Consider the following 18,974-nt stretch of genomic DNA (forward strand, 5'->3'; position numbering starts at 1 on the left):
AGAAAGGACCTGGGATGGCCTCGAGTTCGAACCCAGGACCCTCTTGCTGTGAGGCAGCAGTGCTAGCCACTGGGCCACCATGTTAAATCATATTGTTTTGGAGTACTTAAATCCCCTTAAGTGACTCTGTCTCAGAGGGCCCATGATATGGCAACTGTCTTAGCTGAGGAGGGGCTCTTAATGCATCTGGCACCCGCTTCAGTTCAGTGAGGCGTTCCTTCTCCCACTTGACCTTTGACCCGTGTCTCAAAACACGCAGAGAGCCAGTTGGAATTACAGAATTATCCTTTATGATGTATGTGTGTGAAACACTTGTTAGACGTGGCCCATGTATTTCTTGAGGTGTAGTTATAAATAGGCTACGTATAGTCATTGCAAATCTCTATTGGGTCTGATGCCCCGATGAAGACAGAGCTCACGTTTCCATCCAAATGTTGAGTAAAGGTTTAGGTAAACTTTGCTTAGAGAATGAGCAATCTTCTTGTGTGCAGGGCTAAGCATCAAAAATAGACAAGTGAAGTTATTTCCAAGCAGAGAAGCTCAAAAATTCAGGTTCCATTTCTCGTCTTCGCACAGTCTCTTTAGTGATATCAACTTACAACTTTGCAAAACTTGTCATATATCTATATAATGTTCCAATCAGGCTTTTTAACTGGTTTCAACTTCAACATTTGCATAAAAACAACTTTATGGAAACGTTGCTATTTGGACTGACTCAGGGTCCCAGTCTACACCTCTTTCCAGTGTCATCATATCAAAGTTGCGGTCATCTGTTGGTGATGCCAGAAGGGATATTGATGAAACGCACCCTGTGTGACTGCCTGGCCAAACAGGAATTTTGATTTCCCCATGGGAAGACTGGTGTGACCAGTGAGACCGGCTCATTTTTGTTTCTTTTTTCCCCCCGCCGGCGGTGAAAACAACGGGAGTTGAATCACAGCTGGGGTTTGTGTGGAGCCACCCTGGAGGAACAGTGGCAGCTGCTACTTACTTTACTGAGGGACCTCTGACCCAATGACACGTTGAACCATTTCTCTACAGCTGAGTGTCAGTAGGCAAAGAGAGCTCAAGTTAACTACATTTGGGCATGAATTCAATTTTAGAAACTATATTTTTGGACAGTTTGTATGTAGGAAGAGTTTGGGTCATGAACAAGGAAGTTGAAGGATTCAGGCTGTGAACTGCTGCACATTCGTAGGAAAATGGAAATGTAATTTACTCATGCACCTTTAGGAGCTTCCCACTGTGACCTTATAGTCCTCTGCTGTTGCCCTCTCAGCAGCAAGGGATTAAAAGCATTGCTCAAGAGCACTCCCATGGCTGTGGGTGAGGGCGGGGGGAGCATTTCATAATTCGTTTACCCCACCCAGATTTATCCAGCGGGTTTGTACCAGCAACCTTCCAGCTGGCATTTCTAACCTCTGGGTTTTTGCTGCCCCTACACTTAAGGCACAGAAACAGAGGGAAGGGAGCATTTTACTTTATGGAGAAACGAAGCCCTGAGGCTCTCAAATTGTCTATTGATAGAGTCGGGGTGCAGATCACAGCCATGTGGAGTAAATGCACAACCAGAAACAAGCTGTCCAAAACATGTATTTTTGTGCACTCTTGTTTAAGGGCATCAGTACTGACTGTGCATGGGGAAGATGTCCATCAAGTTGGGTTCAAATGTCAAGTCAGGTCTATCTATCTGTCAGACCTCGGGCACAAATACAACCTCAAAAGACTGCACATGCCAACAGTCAAAACAGGCAGAAACAGCAAACAGCGCCCTCTATCCTTAGACCCTCGATTCAGGCGAGGAAATGCTCAACGAGACAAAACCTTCACAGGAGTAAAAATGGGAGAAACATCAGGAAGAGCATCAGAAGGAGGGATCCCACTTCCAGGATGGGTAGACATGAAATATGTGATGAGTGGACAAAACAGAAAATAAGGTAACAGATTGAGAAAGAATCCCCTTAATTACCACCCCCCCCACACTTTTTCTCCCCAATTGTACCCGGCCAATCACCCCACTCTGCCAAGCCTTCCCAATCTCTGCTCCACCCCCTCTGCCGATCCAGAGAGGGCTGCAGACTACCACACGCCTCCTCCGATACATGAGGAGTCGCCATCTGCTTCTTTTCACCTGACAGTGAGGAGTTTCGCCAGGGGGACGTAGCATGTGGGAGGATCACACTATTCCCCCTCCCCCCCCAACAGGCGCCCCAACCGACCAGAGGAGGCGCTAGTGCAGCGACGAGGACACATACCCACATCCAGCTTCCCACCCGCAGACAGGGCCAATTGTGTCTGCAGGGACGCCCGACCAAGCCGGAGGTAACCCGGGGATTTGAACCGGCAATTCTCGGGTTGGTAGGCAACAGAACTTAATGACCACATTGAGTGATAACCAAACACTGCAAACCACATGCCGTTAAGCCCCATGTGCTTTCCACAAGGAACATTTTTCATACTATGACATCAGTCTTTCCAAATGACTGTGTTCTGTTAAAAAACATCAGATGGACCAGTGTTTTAAAAGGGTCACTTTCTGAAACAGGCTGTTGAGCATTCATCGTCATCTCATTCCTCCTATTATCTTGAAATCAGCTTTAGGACCTGCACTTGTCTTTTTTTGGGGGGGGGGGTTACTATTTTGAGATACAGAACTTGGCTCTCTGACATTTGCAGTGAGATGACCCTGGTGTGTTGGGGTAACCTGAGAGGAAATTGTAATGTGTATCTTGGTTTATATGGCTGTGGCTAAAGTGGAAAGGGAAGAATCTACTGCCAGTACATCAGTTCACCCTGCAGCTGTTTGTTTGGTTTGTCTCGATTTTGCCCACGGTCCTCGCTGAGATCTGTCCACATCTCTGAGCAGGGACCGGGGCAGTTGGCCAGCGATTAAACTGGCTATAACTAGCAAATATTTCTCTCATTTGTAGTGCTTTAAATTACAGGTGGGGGGTAGCACCCTTCAATTCAGAGAGGCCTTCCTTCACCCCCCCCACTTGACCTTTGACTTGTGTCCCCCCACCCACCCACCCTCAGGGTCAGGGAGGGTTGACACTCTTGGAGCCAGCAGGGGGGAATTTGGAGTCAGGGTCAGAAGACGCTTCAGCAAAAAGACACAGCGGCTCGACCCCATGTCCTGCCCTCTCTCTAAACGGAGATCTCCTCACGCACAGTAACTTCCCGCTGGTCCTCCTTAGGCCCACGCCGGCTTCACGTACCAACTCCCTCTTAAGGTGGGATCTGTGCAGCATGTGCAGCATGTTGAAACTGCTTCCTACAGCAAATAATTTCATGTCAGACCCAAGGGGGGTGTTGTGTTCTGAGAGTGGGGTCTGCTTATTACACCACCAACTGCAGGCTATTTGGAGGGAGGGGCAAAAAAGGGAGAGGCTTTGCGCCATAATTGCTGTTGAATACTGACCCCAGGTTACAGTCAATCTCTTAGTCTTAAAATAACACTTCCCTCATGTTAGCTTTATATGTCACTCTTGTGGCACCTCGGCATCCGTCGGCAAGCACTCCGGCAAACGACGGGCCTGGAGAGGACTCAAACAATCCTTGATAGGAGCCATCTTTAAAAATTCAAATGTACATAATTCACACAAGCGTGGCGGTAAACAAAATATGATTTAAGTCCCAGTTAAAAGGTTTTTTTTGTTTTTGTTGTGCCTCTCTTTTTGTCCACTTTGAGCGCAGGATGGGTTGGGAATAGCCGGCGCCGCATGGGGTAAGCTAATTGGTTCCCTGGTGCCAGACGCTGCCTGGCAGCTCCAGTCAGTCGTAGGGAAATAATCAAAGTCATTTCAAATAATAATTTGTCCCAAGTCTGATGATGAAAAGAGCAGTAATCACAAGATTTGAGTGCTATATTTTGTTGTTCCTTAACAGTTGTGATCTTACCTTGTTAATAAATAAACCCAATATTGTTTGCATTTTACTGTATGGTGTATATAAGTTGTTTTTTTCTTGCCTTGCTCTATCTGGTGTTCAGACTGATCTATGGTATAGTCTAACATGAATGATTGTTAGACTATACCATAGTGTACGGGATTATTGATTTTTCTCTGCTGACATACCTTCCAGAGATTCTGTGTGACTATATTGATCGCATGACGACGACGTGTTGTATATTGTAATATGTTTGCCATGTACCGTATATGTTGAATGCACTTCCAGTTCAAATATTGTTTGACAGATTGTTTTTGTTTTTTGGAGGATAAGACAATATGTGTCTATGTTGGTGTGATCTAACATTATGTTTGAATACTTGGATCATTTTTTTGGGACCTAGCATGTCATGTTATCTTCAGTGAGGCGGGTTAATAACTCATGAACAGGAGGGCGCGGCTTCATCCAGAATGTTTGTGGTATTAGGTTGTTCGTTGACCTCAAGCGTGTGTCTCAATGACTCGATCTGGGTTGAAAATTGTCCCTGTTGATTGATACAGTCCCTCTGGGGAGATACAATGGATGGAGACCTGCAGGGACACCAGCTTGGAGGGATATTGATAAGTCTGTTGGTGCGTTTCAGGTTGTCTATTAGTGAGAAATGATGCTATGCCAAGGAAAATAAATGGTGAGAATTTTGTTAGAAACATTTGGCCAGAGCGGCACAGTGGCGCAGTGGTTAGCGCTGTCGCCTCACAGCAAAAAGGTCCTGGGTTCGAGCTCTGGGGTAGTCCAACCTTGGGGTTCGTCCCTGGTCGTCCTCTGTGTGGAGTTTGCATGTTCTCCCCATGTCTGCGTGGGTTTCCTCCGGGTGCTCCGGTTTCCTCCCACAGTCCAAAGACATGTAGGTCAGGTGAATCGGCCATACTAAATCGTCCCCAGGTGTGAATGTGTGTCTGTGGGTGTGTGTGGGCCCTGTGATGGACTGGCGGCCTGTCCAGGGTGTCTCCCCGTTTGCCGCCCAATGACTGCTGGGATAGGCTCCAGCATCCCCGTGACCCTGAGAGCAGGATAAGTGGTTTGGATGATGGACGGATAGATGGACATTTGGCCAGCTTAAAGACTTGCTAGCTGTGTATTGTGTTGATAGATTGCAGCACACATCTGTCAGCATCTGTAGCTGAGGAGATGGCGTGCTGTGCTGCTGAGATCCACTGACGACCCAGTGGACATCATAACTCTGTCAGAGGAACAATAGTCATATCACTTGGCGTTATCTTCCCGGTTTGTAGATAGAGTTTATGAAACAAATAATGCCTCTTATTAGTGTGTCAACACGGGCAGATCTCTGGGCGTGTGATTAGAAGGTTGTGGGTTCGAACCCCCAGTAGGATGCTGTGGTGTTCTGACAGTGGAAAGGCTCCTGTATGGTGACAAGGCTGTCCTTCAGATGAGATGTTAAATTAATAAAAGATACCGGGAAATGTTTCATTGAGAGTAAGGGGTTACCCAAAGCCACAATAAGGTTGTTTTACAGAAAGACCACCAAATCAGCCATTCCTACTTCATAGTTTAATTGATATAAATCCTAGTCATCCTGCTCTACATGAGTATGGTGAGGAGAGCGTTGTGATGGAACATGGCAGCTGTCGCATCGTCCAGGTGGATGCTGCACATTGGTGGTAGTGGAATCAAGGCCACAAAGTGCAATAGAAACATAATAAGGACATTTTAAAGCCAAAGTGTATCCTAATAATGATTTCATTATTAGGATTTCAGAGCGATTGCCAATTGTCCAAAAATAGAAGTTAGATGGTTAGCTTCTCATTGACGATGGCATGAGTTGATGTGTTGAGATAAGATTACTGTCCTCCTAAGAAAGGACTAGAGATAGTCCAAAATAGATTTCACATTTTTTAGCATGAGTTTTGAACCATTATTTATTATGAATATATGACTGAAGGGAACCCCATAGCTTCAGCTGAGTGAGGAACTTCATTATGTTTTGCCATATCTGTATTGTTTTTTTTAATTAAAATCAAATCTGAGATCTTGGGTCAGCAGTAGTACAGAAAACTTGGCCACAGAGTTACTGAAGCTAGCTTGACGCTAACTTGAAGCTAGCTTGACTATCAGAAACCTAATGAGAGACAGAGTTGTGTTGTTTGTTGATAGTCCATCATTTCCTTAGTGATGCTATTCTGGTCGGTGTTAGAGTGTTGATCACTGAACTGGTGCTACATGCTACTGGCTTCTAATTTGGTCGCAGAACAGTTTATTTATTTATTTATTCCCACTGTCTTTGGGTGTGCTGGTTTGGTTAAGGAGCATTGTGTTTGAAATGTGGTTATCTATCCTTGGGGTGCTGAAGTTGACAGTACAGCCTGACAAAAAAAAAAGGCACTTGGTGTTGTCCCGCGTGCTTGTGGTTTTGCTGCGCTGTCACAGCTGTCGGTGTCACCAGAAAATATTTGTGTGCGAGCGTGCCTCTCCCCATGACCTCCGTGCACGGCCATCTTGGATGCTTTTCAGAGCGTTTCACTTTGTCTTCTCCTCCTTTCAGAGCACGAGAAGACCGAGCTCACCGGGCTCTTCTTGGAGAAGCCACCAGAGAGCACAGTTGCTGTCGCAGGTGGGACACTGGATAGATAGATAGATAGATAGATAGATAGATAGATAGATAGATAGATAGATAGATAGATAGATAGATAGATAGATAGATAGATAGATAGATAGATAGATAGATAGATAGATAGATAGATAGATAGATAGATAGATAGTGAGAGAGAGAAAAATAAAGAGAGAGAGATAGTGAGAGAAAGAGATAGAGAGCGAGAGAGATGGATAGTGAGACAGAGAGAAAGATAGTGAGAGCTAGATAAGATGAGAGCGAAAGATAGATAGATAGTGAGACAGAGAAAGATAGTGAGAGCTAGATGGATAAGATAACGAGAGAGAAAGATAGATAGATAGATAGATACGTAGATAGAGCGAGAGATATAGTGAGAGAGAGAAAGAGATAGTGAGAGAGGGAGCTAGATAGAGATAGATAGACACATGCATAGAGAGAGAGAGAGCGGGAGATAGATATAGTGAGAGAGAAAGATAGAGAGAGATAGACATAGATACATAGAGAGAGAGAGATGGAGCGAGAGAGATAAATATACTGAGAAAGAGAGCGATAGATAGATAGATAGACAGACAATTATACATGAAAATAGATCAAATGACAAATGGATAGCTGCTTAGACATTCATAAATAAACAGACAGAAACAAACATGCATATATGGACTGACGTCAGGTGACTCGTTGGGACATGTGACGGAAGGGTGACGTCATCTAACTGAAGACAAACAGGGTTTATGTCCTCACCTAGTGGTAACTGCTTATGACTGGCAGGAAGTGATGTCACCTTCACGGCCAGAGTGGACTCGACCACCCTGCCCAGAAAACCCGTCATGAAGTGGCTGAAGGGCAAGTGGCTTGACCTGGGCAGCAAGGCGGGGAAACACCTGCAGTTCAAGGAAACCTACGACAGAAACACAAAGGTCAGATGTTTACTCACGCACATACCCCTCAGTACGCACACACTGAAGACCCTTGTGTGTGTGTGTGTGTGTGTGTGTGTGTATCAGAGTGTGTGAGAGAGACTTGTATATGCTGACTGTGTGTGTGATGGAGATAGGCTCATACACACTGTGACCCTCTTCCTTTCTTGCAGTCCATGTGCACAAAAACAGGCCCAACACGAACACACAATATAAAGAGTATGCACGAAGACACACAATTACATGTGAACACACACTTGCACAGCACACACACACATACACACACACACACACACAAATAATCTCCCACACACACAGCCAGCTGCTGACTATCGTAACCCTCCACAGATCTACACCTATGAGATGAAGATCATCAAGCTGGTCCCGGGTGACGCTGGGGGCTACAGGTGTGAGGTGACGTCCAAAGACAAGTGTGACAGCAGCACTTTCGAGATCTCGGTGGAAGGTGGGTGAAGACCAACACAGACCCCAGGGACCACGTTTCACACCTCAGACCGAAAGCAGACAGGAGGCGGTCGGGGCCCTAAAAACGTTCTCTTTGGCTTTTCTCGTTTCAGCTGCACATCAGGAGGAGCAAGCCGATATTTTGTCGGCCTTTAAGAGAGCGTGAGAGAATTTGGGATATTGTTTGTGTGTTTTAGTCTTTCGTAGTGGTGTCTATGTGTGTTTGTATGTGTGTGTGTGTGTGTGTGTGCAACCATTTGCATATATGTGTACTACATATGTGGGTTTACATGTTTGTGTGTGTGCATCCAATATTGTCTTTATGCATGCTCAATAATCCATGTAAGGAAATCACAGAAAGTTGAATCAGTTCATCTGGACACAACGCTTATTTATTTATTTATTTATTTATCTTGGCTGCACCCTTTTCCCCCCCCATTGTATCCGGCCAACCAGCGATCAGTTTCATATGCAAATTGGCACGGCAATTGCATATGAAACTGATCGCTGGTTTCGGTCGTTATGCCACTGTACTGTTTATAAGGGTGGGGATACCTGCAGTCAGTTTAAACTGAAGAGGTCACTTTTAAATCAGTGTTTCCCAACCCAGTCCTCGAGGACCCCCTATCCTGCAGATTTTCTTTGCAACCCCGAATAGGTAACTGGTTGTAGTTATTCGACCAATCAGCAATGAATTATGTCAGATTTTGTACACCTTGCATAATTAAGTGCTGTGAGATGATTGGTTGAGTAAGTACAAGCAGGGCTACCTATGCAGGGTTACAATGAAAATCTGCAGGATAGGGGGTCCTTGAGGACTAGGTTGGAAAACACTGACTTAGGTGAGTGATGAAACCTTTCTCTCAATAACCGTTGTGTCCAGATGAACTGATTCAACTTTCTGTGCATCCAATGTTATTTTAGAAGATGGTTTCGGTTTACTTTGTGTGTGCTTGCATGTTCGTGCATGTACTTATGTTTGTGTGTCTGTGCATGGTATGCACAGATGTACTATTTATAAAAGCCTCTAGTTGCATGTGTGTAATCTTGTCTCTCAGCATGATTTAGTGCACTTTACATTCATGTACAGTAGATATATTTTCTCTTGAGTATCTCCACACTTTGTGATATGTTGATATGTCTGCTGCCCCCCCCCCCCCCATCCACACACATGCAGGGATGCTGGAGAAGATGAGGGCGATCTGGATTTCAGTGCCCTGCTAAAAGCTACCAAGAGGTGAGAAGTGGAGTCATGTCCAAAGTATCTTAGTAGTGGGGGCCGTGGGGCGCCATGTACCCCGTACATCTATCCAGACATGAGCTGAGACTGGTTTGGTTGACTGCTTTAGGCATGACTGTAATCAGGGTGTGAACTATGGGGGGGGGGGGGCACGGGGATCTTGGCTACTCATGGAAAGGCAAGAGCTCCCCTGAAAACATAATTTGGGAAATGTTGAGGGTGGGTCGAGCCAAGTCAAGTCAATTTTATTTGTGTAGCCCAATATAACACATTACAAATTTGCCTCAGAAGGCTTTACAGCAATACAACATCCTGTCCTTAGACCCTGACATCAGATCAGGAACAGCTCCCTAAAAAAACAAATTTAACAGGGGGAAGAAATGGGAAGAATCCTCAGCGAGAGCAACAGAAGAGTGATCTCTCTCCCAAGACAGACAGATGAGCGTTTGGGTGGCGTAGCGGTCTATTCCGTTGCCTACCAACATGGGAATTGGCAGTTCAAATCCCCGTGTTAACCTCTGGCTTGGTCGGGCGTCCCTACAGACACGATTGGCCGTGTCTGCGGGTAGGAAGCCGGATGTGGGTATGTGTCCTGGTTGCTGCACTAGCGCCTCCTCTGGTCGGTCAGGGCGCCTGTTCGTGGGGGAGGGGGAACTGGGGGGGAATAGCGTGACCCTCCCACGTGCTACATCCCCCTGGCAAAACTCCTCACTGTCAGGTGAAAAGAAGCGGCTGGCGACTCCACATGTATCGGAGGAGACATGTGGAGTCCGCAGCCCTCCCCGGATCGGCAGAGGGGATGGAGCAGTGACCAGGACGGCTCGGAAGAGTGGGGTAATTGGCGAGATACAATTGTGGAGAAAAAGGGGGATAAGTCCAAAAACAAAACAAAACAATAGACAGATGTGCAATGGCAGCATGGTGGCGCAGTGGTTACCATTGTTGCCTCACAGCAAGAAGGTCCTGGGTTCGAACCCCGGGGTTGTCCAACTTTGGGGGGTCATCCGACCTTGGGGGTCAACCCAGGTCGTCCTCTGTGTGGAGTTTGCATGTTCTCCCTGTGTCTGCGGTGGGTGTTCTCCGGCTGCTCCAGTTTCCCCACCTTCAAAAAAGAAAAAGACATGCATGTTAGGGTTCATACTCCTGTCTGTGCCCCTGACCAAGGCATGGCAAGACAAACTGGAGTTGGTCCCCGGGTGCTGCACTACAGCTGCCCACTGCTCCTAGCTGCACAGCTAGGATGGGTTAAATGCAGAGCATAATTTCCCTACGGGGATCAATAAAGTATCTCAAAATCAAAAAATTAAAAACATAAAACATTGATGTTGTACAGAATACACCGAAACATTGTTTCTTCCTCTTTTTTCTCTCTTTTAAAGGTTTTTTTTTTAGTTTTTTCTCTCTTTAGGGAGTTGTTCCTTATCCGATGCGAAGGTCTAATGACAGGATGTTGTATTGCTGTAAAGCCCCTTGAGGCAAATTTGTAAATTATGATATGGGGCTATACAAATAAAATTGACTTGACTTGACTTGAAACAGGATAACAGAATTATAATGGGATTTGAAGATATATGAAGAATATGATGAGGATGCCAAGCAATGTCCAGATGCCACAGAACACCCTAGGACCTGAGCCACGTAGACCGGACAGGAGAACAGACTACACGTTCACACAGGGAAGACTCACTTCACATACATAGGGGAAGAGACAAGAATAGACATTAGTCACACATTGGAGAGAAAGAAGGATACAACACTGAAACAGGATAGCAACATTATATGGATTTATAAGATATATAAAGATTGTGATGAGGAGGATGCCAAGCAGCATCCAGGTGGCGATCACCATCATCCTGGAAATATGGTGGGAGGACAGACTAAACGTGCACACAGGGGAGACTCACATCACACCATTCACATACACGGGAGAAGAGATGGGAGAAGACATCGTTCAGAGTGAGAGAGAAGAGAACAGTTGCAATACGCTATAATCTCATCAGCAGAACGGTGCTTTGTAAATTCATTGAGACAGAAACCAACCCACAATGCAGTACAGGTTGTGAATCAGTCATCATAAAGGCAAGTAATTGTAGGCTAATGCAAAAAGATGAGTTTTAATTTTGGATGTAAAGGATTGATCAGACTCTGATTGTCTGATGGAAGCAGGCAGGCCTTTCCACAAGAGCGGGGCCCAATAGGAAAATGCCCTGCCACCTGCTGACTTGTTTTTAACTTTGGGTACACACAGGAGCCTTGTATTTTGAGAGCAAACAGCTCGAGGTGGAATGTACAGTTTAAGGACATCAGACAGGTAAGATGGGGCAAGCCCATTTAGGATTTTATAAGTCAGCAGAAGCACTTTAAAGTCTGATCTAACATGGATAGGAAGCCAATGAAGGGAGGCAAGAATTGTTGTAATATGGTCAAGTTTTCTAGTTTTAGTTAAGATTCTAGCTGCAGCATTCTGAACCATCTGAAGACTTCTAGTACTAGCATGTGGCAGACCTGAAAACAGAACATTACAATAATCAAGTCTGGATGAAACAAATGCATGTATTAGAGTCTCTGTGTCAGCCATGGACAAGAAAAAAACTAAATTTATCTATGTTACAAAAGTTAAAAAAAAGGCATTCATGGTGATTTCTTTAATGTGCTTCTCAAATGAAAGGCTGGGATCAAACATAACACCAAGATTTTTGGCTGCCACACTTTGTGAAATCACAAAGTTGTCGAGTGTTATCATTACTTGATCAAATTGGTCTCTGTGTCTAGCAGGGCCAACGACCAGCATCTCGGTTTTATCTGAATTTAAAAGCAGGAAATTTAGTGACATCCAATTTTTCATAGCAGCCAAGCAGGCCTCTAAATTAGTCATTGAAGTACGATCAACAGCCCTTATATATAGCTGCATAGCGATGGAAATTTATTTCATGACTGCGTGTAATTTGGCCAAGAGGCAAAATATAAAGAGAGAAAAGTAGAGGGCCAAGAACTAAGCCCTGAGGTACGCTATATTTAACATCAGAGAATTTTGATGTAATATTATTATAGCAGACACACTGTGTTCTTCCAGATAAGTAGGACGTAAGCCAAGAGAGAGCTAAGCCAGAGACACCAAAATTACAATTTGTTCTGTCTAATAGTATACAGTGATGAATGGTGTCAAAGGCTGCACTTAGGTCCAGTAATAGAAGCACAGATGTGAAATCAGTCCATAACAAGTGGAAGATCATTTACCACTTTGGTCGGGGCAGTTTCGGTGGAGTGACAGACCCTGAAAGCCAATTTAAAAGGTTCATATAGATACTTTTCTTCTATATGGGTTGAAAGTTGTTGATACACGACTCTCTCTATTACTTTTGAAAAGAATGGAAGATTAGAGACTGGTCAATAGTTATTAAGAGACCCTGGATCAAGGTGCGGTTTCTTATGCAGAGGTTTGACCACAGCTGTCTTAAAACTGCTGGGAACAGTGCCAGTAGTAAGTGATAAATGAACAATGTCTAGCATTGTGGGTCCCAGAAAAGGCCAGAGGTCTTTAAAAAGTTTTTCTGGTGAAGGGTCAATAGGCAAGTAGTTGGTTAAGAAGCTGACACGAGCTTAGTCAAAGTATCAAGAGAGATAGTCTCAAAAGCTGTTATAACAGGGACTATCAGTGACTCACTGTAGAGATATGAATTTGGTAAGACAGGATCTGCAGGAGTAGCTGGAGGTGAAGAACTAATTTTGTTTATAATCTCATCAATCTTATTGCAGAAAAAGTCTAGAAACTCATGGGCCATGAATGGTGAGCAGCTAATAGACGGTTGCTGTTTAGTAAATTTAGCTGCAGTGTCAAAGAGAAATCCAGGATTATATTTATTAATATTGATTAAGTGAGAGAGATACGCTGTGTTTGCAGCAGATAAATCATACTTGTATTTCAATAAATGCTCATGCCAAGATAGGAAAAAACTTCCAATTTTGATTTTCTTCATTGACATTCCAATCTCCTGCAGACCTGCTTAAGAGCACATGTCTCATCGTTAAACTAGGGTGTAGGCCTCGTTAGTCACTTAGCTCTGGTAGTGAGAGGTGCAACTGAATTGAGGAGACTAGAGAAGGCCACATGTCAGGGTCTTGAAGCAAGTTCAATAATACAGATAAGGAAAACCCAGAAAGTTGAATCAGTTTATCTGGACACAATGTTTAGTAGGAGAAACGTTTCATCGCTCGTCGAAGTGACTTCATCAGTCTCAGCTGACTGCAGGTATCCCCACCCTTATAAACAGCACAGTTACATCACGACCAAAACTGGTGCAGTTGCAGTTGGTGCCGGTTTTTGTCCAGATGGACTGCTTCAACATTCTGGGCCATATTTAAGTCACTAGTGAGATTTTCAGCAGAGTCAGTCTCTACAGTGAAGGGAGCCAAGACTTCAGGCAGCTGCTGGTCAAATGCAGCTATAGTGGACGGGCCAATGTGGCGAGTGGCAATTACATCCATGCCGACATTAACTGGACAGGCCAGTAATGCTTCAAATTTAATGAGAAAATGATCTGACACACCAGATGTGGTTGGCAAGACAGCCAGATCAGAAACCGCTATCCCTTTAGATAAAACCAAACCAAGGGTGTTTCAATGAGTTGATATCAACAAGCACCAGAAAGGCTTTACTTAGAGGATCCTCAGCCTTCTTCAGATGAATGAAATCACCAAGAATTAGAATCTCATCAGAATGAGTAACAACGCCTGAGATAAATTCTCCAAATTCTTCAAGAAATAATAAAGGACAGGAGGTTGATAGAGTATAACAACATGAACTGAGTAGAGTCTGTCCGTGGCTGAGGGAGATGGACTTTAGAATAAGAGCCTCAAATGATTCGGATTTAGTTTTAAGATTAGAAGTTAAATTGAAAATAGACTTATACATCAAGGCAACACCCCCACCTTGTTTCTTTGCCTGAGCTATATGGGTATAAGGGCATAAGTATAGTCAGGTGGGGAAGCTTCATTTAAGGGAAGGAAAACATTTGGCCTCAGCCATGTTTCACATAAACCAAGCCTATCAAAACTATGTTCAAGAATTAGATAATTTATTAGAAAGGCTTTGGTAGACAATGATCTGATTGGAATTAGACACCTTTAATTATTAGTTGACAATTTTGATGACCAAAACTTTGGATTATGTGTGGTCACACTTTTAATAACATTAAATGTTTGGTTGTGTAGATTATTAGGTCGTCGTTGCACATTTCACCACCACCAGTAGTAGGAATGCTTGTTAGATTATTGTGATTCACACATTTGCTTGGGAGCAATACAGCAGGATAGGGAGACAGTTTCAATGTTATAGACCAAGCTGTCAATCAGATAATCTATACTATGAGAAATTTCCCGACGAGACACATTAACTAAACTAGCTGACTCCACATCCGCGCTAGGTTTAAACCTATTAGACGCTCTAATCACCTGTGAAGAGCGGTGGCATCCCCAGTAGGGTGAATGTTGTCCGCTCTCAGTAGGTAAGGGTGGTCCCAGAAAGACGGCCAGTTACCAACAAAACCAAATCCCTAATCAGTACATTAACAAGCCAGCCACTGGTTCATTTAGGTGAGCCTACTGTACATCTCATCATTACCCCTCACGGGTTAGGGACCTGAGACAATTGGTGCCAACATGATAATAATGGATTAAATTTATCTAGACACCGAAAGTGCGATAAGTGCCACTGGCTCTTTAATGACCACAGTGAGTCAGGACCTCGGTTTTAACATCTCATCTGAAGGACGGCATCTCCTACAGCACAGTGTTTTCGTCACTGCACTGGGATTTTCTTTTTCTTTTTTGTATTTTATTAAGACCAGAGGGAAGACTGCCCCCTACTGGCCCACTTCCAACAGCAACTGTTTTCCCGGGAGGTCTCCCATCCAAATACTAGCCAAGCCTGTACCTGCTTAGCTTCCGTCATTTGGCAGAGCCAGGGTACATGTTGGTGTGGCTGCTGGCACGTCTTTCTAGCCAACTCAAGCGTCCTGACTAGGGTAGCTTGTGTGATCCCCGGTTGCTTCATCCTAGCGTTATTGGTGCCGACATGAATGGCAATGTTGCTGAAAGTAGTGGTGCTGTGTGCCTGGGTTCCCTGATTCTCCCTCTATGCCACAGACTCTTGCAGTCATTTGCCTTCATTCACTTTCTAACATAAAAACCACAACGATTAAACACATTTGAAGTCTTTTAATAAGGGCTTTGAAATTATGATAGCCTGATCGCTGTCATTTCAAGTCAGGCTTGATCGCTTTTGTGCGTGGGTTGGCCTAGGAGGCTGTGCATCCACAGACTGACAGGCAAAATGTTGTTATTAGGTAGATTTTTTTTTTAGCTTGAGTGGTAAATGATTGTGCTCTATTCTATTTGGTTGTGTTGTATCAGAGGTGATGTTTGTTTTGATATTTGTTGATATAGAGTCAGTATATCTATGCTTGGTACATGGATTTTTTCATTTTGTTGTCCCTGAGGTATTTCCCCCAATACAAAAAGTGAGTTCCCCTGAAAACTGCGGTCTAGTTTACACCCTGATTTTTAAGACGATTTTTTTTAAAGCCTCTATCTGTCTCAGTTACTTGCTGTGGTGTTAACTACCTGTTTTATCTCATGCGTGCCAGGAAGAAGAAACACGTGGAAGAGAAACCCCAGATCGATGTGTGGGAGCTGCTTAAAAGCGCCCATCCCAGCGAGTATGAGAAGATCGCCTTCGAGTATGGCATCACCGACCTGAGGGGCATGTTGAAACGTCTGAAGAAGATGAAAACTGTGGAGCCCAAGCACAGCGAGGGTGAGTCACCCGAGGAGGGAGGAGAGAATGGAGGACGAGGAGGACGAGGGAGAGGATAAACAGAGGGAAGATAGGAGGAGAGGGAAGTGAACAGGGAAGTAAGATAGATGTGACATCACAGAGGAGTGGATAAGAGGAGGAGATTCAAGGATGAAACAGGCTTAAAGGAGCTGAGGTGAAGGATACGAGAGAAGGGGGGAGGGAGCAAGGATGGAGGAGAGAGAGGATGGTTTAAAGGTGTGAAGTACGCAAAGTTTTATGATCGTTTCTTTATTAGATAGGACTTTTTAAGTAGAGAGACACAAGCTGTGTTACTGTGTACATGTCTCGATGCATGCTCAATAATCTAGGTATAGAAATCTCCAGAAAGTTGAATCAGTTCATCTCGACACCACGTTTAGTAGGAAAACATAGTGACTTCATCATTTCTCAGCTGACTGCAGGTATCCCCATCCCTATAAACAGTACCACTATTCAGTACTCGGACTGCAGTATGCACCGTGTACTATGTACGTTATCCTTGGCACCCCTCATAACACCAGAAGAACTTTGTCACTTTCAAATTGTCCCTTTTGTTTTGTGTGTTTCGATTTAACCTTAGCTCTTTATTGCCACCAAGGGTTACATACATAATAATAAAAACTCATTGTATCATATTGCATTGTTTCCATGGAAACAAAAAAGGTGAAAATGGTTAAGGGACAGCTTTGACTGTAAACTGACCATAAGCCCCATACTTTATTTTTTCATCGATTTAGTATCAACATACCTTTAGTATCAACATACCTTTCACATAGTACATTTACATACTAACATTGTGCATACAGCAATATGCACACTATTAGCATGTAGTAGCATGTAGTAGAGTCTGATTCTAACCCAGGGCACTGTGCCCAGGCCAAAACCCACATAGCCAAAGATGGATTCAAAAACATCCTCATTAGGCGTCCGGGAGGCGTGGCGGTCTGTTCCGTTGCCTTCCAACACAGGGATCCCGGTTTGAATCCTGGTGTTACCTCCGGCTCGGTCGGGTGTCCCTACAGCCACAATTGGCCGTGTCTGCAGGTGGGAAGCCGGATGTGGGTATGTGTCCTGGTCGCTGCACTAGCACCTCCTCTGTTCGGTCGGGGCGCCTGTTCGGGGGGGAGCGGGAACTGGGGGGAATAGCGTGATGCTCCCACGCATTACGTCCCCCTGGTGAAACTCCTCACTGTCAGGTGAAAAGAAGTGGCTGGCGACTCCACATGTATCGGAGGAGGCATGTGGTAGTCTGCAGCCCTCCCTGGATTGATAGAGGGGGTGGAGCGGCGACCGGGACGGCTCGGAAGAGTGGGGTAATTGGCCAAGTACAATTGTGGAGAAAAAGGGGGAGGGAAAAAAAAGCATCCTCATTATTCCTACAATACACAGCTGTGTAATTTTGGTTGCCATGACAATTGTTGTGCGCTCATGCGAGCAAAATGGTGCCCTTCTGTTAAGTGTTGTTTGGTATTCTTATCTATGCCCATTAGTTTGGAGTAAACTTTTCAGGCAGCGTGCATACATCATAGTAACAGCTCTATAAAAAATCCATAATAGCTTTGATGACTTTCTTAAATCAGTCAGTCAGTCAATAAATCACATAATGGTGGAGGTCTACGGCTCGGCCTTGTACCTGCCACGTCACCATTGCAGCCATTATCATGGGACGCCACGCCCCCTTGGGTATAGCTGTCAATAGTGTAGTCAGACTGTAATCCTTTATTTACCGCCTTTCTGCACTCTCAGCCTTCCTGAAGAGACTCGACTCCTGCTATTCTGTGGAAAAGGGCAAGAAGATTGTGTTGACCTGCGAGGTGGTTGACCCCAATGTCCAGGTCAAATGGCTCAAGAACGGACAGGAAATCAAACCCTCGGCCAAGTACGCACGCACACACACACACACACACACACACACATTTAGTTTCTCCGTGGTTCATGTGTACCTTCATTAGTGTCTTTTTTCACCACACTAAGCTCAATACAAGATATTTGCTTAATTAGATACAGCACGCTGTATCTTATTCACAGTCAACCTGGAGGACTTGAGCGGCGCTTTAAAAATAGCACCGTAAAATTACCCGAGCCACAAAGTCATACCTCCAAATAACGCTGCCATCAACAGCTGTAATTCGCTCCTTTAGCAGGTCATGTCACACCAGGCATGTCATGCCCCCATACATTGACACCCTGGAGACAAAGACCTGTTAGGTCTAGACCAACTTGTCTATATTTAAGATGGTAACTTCATCTCAATATGTAGGTTCCACTGTTGGTGTTCTCGTTTGTGATAATTAGATGAATCTTTCATATGAGAGTGATTTGCAATGCAGTTTTTTTCCCGCTGAATTATTGTTTTACAATTCAGAGAAAAATCATATTAAATCATATTCAACCTCACTTACCCCAACCCCTAACCCTGACCTCTTCAGATTTTAAACTCAGGTCTTTCAGGTGTTAACCATATACAGTAAGTTTGTATGTATGAGGAATGTGACTTGGTAGGATGTTAAATGTGAAGAACTTGAACAATATTAAAACACAGTGTTCTCAAGTAGGAGAAAAGAAGAACCAGAGTACCCCAGTGTAAGTACAATAGAGTACTGGAGTACCTACAGATGACGAGGTTTACAAAAGGAACAGGGAAATCACACATTTCTGTTGCTTATCTATGCAGAATGCGAAGAAAAAAAAGAACAACAGCTTCCAAAAATAGGGAAAATCTGTATATAGCGGAGGGCGGCATGGTGGCGCAGTGGTTAGCGCGGTCACCTCACAGCAAGAGGGTCCTGGGTTTGAGCCCCGGGGTAGTGTGAATGTGTGTGTGCGGGCCCTGTGATGGCCTGGCAGCCTGTCCAGGGTGTCTCCCCACCTGCTGCCCAGTGACTGCTTGGATAGGCTCCAGCATCCCCGCAACCCTGAGAGCAGGGTAAGCGGTTTGGCTAATGGATGGATGGATGGATGGATGTATATAGTGGGTCTCTACAATAAAGTATTGTA

General features: G+C 44.5%; 1 protein-coding gene across 1 annotated transcript in view; it reads left to right on the forward strand.

Moving 5' to 3' along the window:
- The window catches only part of LOC130128054 (myosin-binding protein C, fast-type-like), a 70,668-nt gene that overhangs the window by 14,562 nt on the left and 37,132 nt on the right, over positions 1–18,974 (forward strand). The window contains exons 2-8 of the mRNA XM_056297764.1: positions 6,452–6,520; positions 7,289–7,437; positions 7,786–7,903; positions 8,016–8,064; positions 9,080–9,139; positions 15,787–15,956; positions 17,724–17,856. Coding sequence (XP_056153739.1) covers positions 6,452–6,520; positions 7,289–7,437; positions 7,786–7,903; positions 8,016–8,064; positions 9,080–9,139; positions 15,787–15,956; positions 17,724–17,856 — 748 coding nt within the window. The remainder of the gene's footprint in view (positions 1–6,451; positions 6,521–7,288; positions 7,438–7,785; positions 7,904–8,015; positions 8,065–9,079; positions 9,140–15,786; positions 15,957–17,723; positions 17,857–18,974) is intronic.

The sequence above is a fragment of the Lampris incognitus genome, chromosome 17 (assembly GCF_029633865.1).
Source record: "Lampris incognitus isolate fLamInc1 chromosome 17, fLamInc1.hap2, whole genome shotgun sequence".
In the NCBI taxonomy this organism is placed as follows: domain Eukaryota; kingdom Metazoa; phylum Chordata; class Actinopteri; order Lampriformes; family Lampridae; genus Lampris; species Lampris incognitus.